The sequence below is a fragment of the Lipotes vexillifer genome, unplaced genomic scaffold (genome assembly GCF_000442215.2).
Source record: "Lipotes vexillifer unplaced genomic scaffold, Lipotes_vexillifer_v1.1 scaffold539, whole genome shotgun sequence".
Taxonomy (NCBI): Eukaryota; Metazoa; Chordata; class Mammalia; order Artiodactyla; family Lipotidae; genus Lipotes; species Lipotes vexillifer.
Genome location: NW_006789542.1, coordinates 281226 through 282909, shown reverse-complemented (window position 1 = coordinate 282909; position 1684 = coordinate 281226). Strand labels below are relative to the sequence as shown.

The window sequence follows — 1684 nt, the reverse complement described above, 5'->3', positions numbered from 1 at the left end:
TGTGCAAAGCAAGAAGCAAAACCGCCACCTTGAAGGACTGGAGCCCTGGCGGGGAACAGCGCTCAGAGCGCCTGCTGGCGGGACTAATTTATGACTGACGTCCACACTCACCTATTGCCTTTCTGATTCCTTCTCAAATAAGCCAATGAATGCGACAGCGGAGACGGCAACGTGCCCCCGCCGCCAAAAATGGCTCCGCCCCCTCCACTAAGCCGCCGTTTGGTTGCCATGCTCAGTGTGGCTACCGCTTCTGCTACTTAGGCTCTTCTCCGGCTTTCCGATGCCCTTGTTGAACTCCTTTCAAAGCATTTCTTCCCTTCCATTGTCAACGTCCTCCTCCTTGGGCTTCTTACTCGCTCGCTGCTTATCCAGCCACACTTGAAATGGCGGCTGGAGGCGGGGCCGAGGCGGGGCGTGTCCGGCGCGGTGACGTCAGCGCGCTGCGTGTCGGCAGGTGGAGGGAGAAGGGAAAGTTTGGCCCGTGCGTGGGGCTGGGGTGGAGGGCGGGACAGAGGGGCTGGGCCGAGGCGAAGCTCCTGTAGCTGCTGCCACGGAGGCCGAGGCCGGGACCTGGGCCGGGCAGGGGAGTGCCGGCCGCGGAGGAGCAGGAGGCGAGGTCCGCGGGTGCTTCGAGCCCCCCGCTGCTCTGCCGCGCGGCCACCCGGCGCCAGGCGCCGTCGACCCGTGGCTGTTCCAGAGGCGGTTGGTGGGGGCGCGGCGGCAGCGGTTGGGGGTGGGGAGAGGCGCGGCGAGGAGAAGAGGGAGGTCAGCGAGTTTGAGGGAGGGCTGAGTGCTGTGCCGCCGTCATGTCCGAGGACTCCAGCGCCCTTCCTTGGTCCATCAACAGGGACGATTACGAGCTGCAGGAGGTGATAGGTGAGAGCTGGCGCCGCGGAGGGGGGAGGCGCCGCGCTGGATGGCGGGTGACACGCGGGAACGAGGGGACCCGCGGGAGCTCGGAGAGCGCAGGGCTCCCAGATATTCGTGGGCGTTCGAGTGGCCCGGGGGTTGGTAGGGAGCGTGGGTGAGGCTCCAGGTTTGTGCAGCGCGTGCAAGGCACGGAGGGGATTTTGAGTGGCGCGCCTGTGCGGCGCGGTGGGGTGGGGTTTGAGAGGCTCACCAGAGATTTGTGTAGTGACAGATGTTTAAACCTGAGCGTCACATGTGTCTGAGAGAGAAAGAAAAGTGCAGGTATGGGACAGGGCTTTACGAGGCGGTGCGAGAAATGGGGTATTGCAGTTGGGGGCAGGCCACCTATTCGGGGGTTGATGGGTTAGGGTGCTTTTGTTCACTCCCGCATCCGTGCGAGAACCCACACGAAGTGCCAGGCGTTGCTGCGGTAGAGCTGGGGATCCTCTCCAGATGAAGCTGCAGGTACCGCCCTGAGCGATGTAGACACAACTTACGACTGCTTGGAATTGACTTTCTAGTCAGGAGGTAGACAGTAAATTAGTAGGTAAATAAAAAGAATTATAGGTTTTGGCAAGTGCTAGGAAGGGAATAAACAAGATATTCTGAGAGAGAATAACATGGAGACCTAGTTGGGGCAATTTCAAGGAAGATGGTTTTTCTGAGGCGTTTACATGTAAGTTGAGCACTGAAGGATGAGAGAGTCTTAAGAGCCTAGGGAAATTTTTTCCCGACTGAGGGATGAGGAAATGCAAAGGCTCCTGAGGAGGGAAAG

The 1684-nt window shown here is 60.0% G+C and overlaps 1 protein-coding gene across 2 annotated transcripts in view; it reads left to right on the top strand.

Annotated features, from left to right (window-relative positions):
- Positions 1–474: 474 nt before the first annotated feature.
- Positions 475–1684, top strand: part of OXSR1 (oxidative stress responsive kinase 1) — a 101984-nt gene continuing 100774 nt past the window's right edge. The window contains exon 1 of one of the 2 annotated variants that reach the window (XM_007462687.1): positions 475–876. In XM_007462687.1, the coding sequence (XP_007462749.1) occupies positions 807–876 (70 nt within the window). In that variant the 5' untranslated portion in view covers positions 475–806. The remainder of the gene's footprint in view (positions 877–1684) is intronic. The other variant, XM_007462688.1, reaches the window with a different exon arrangement.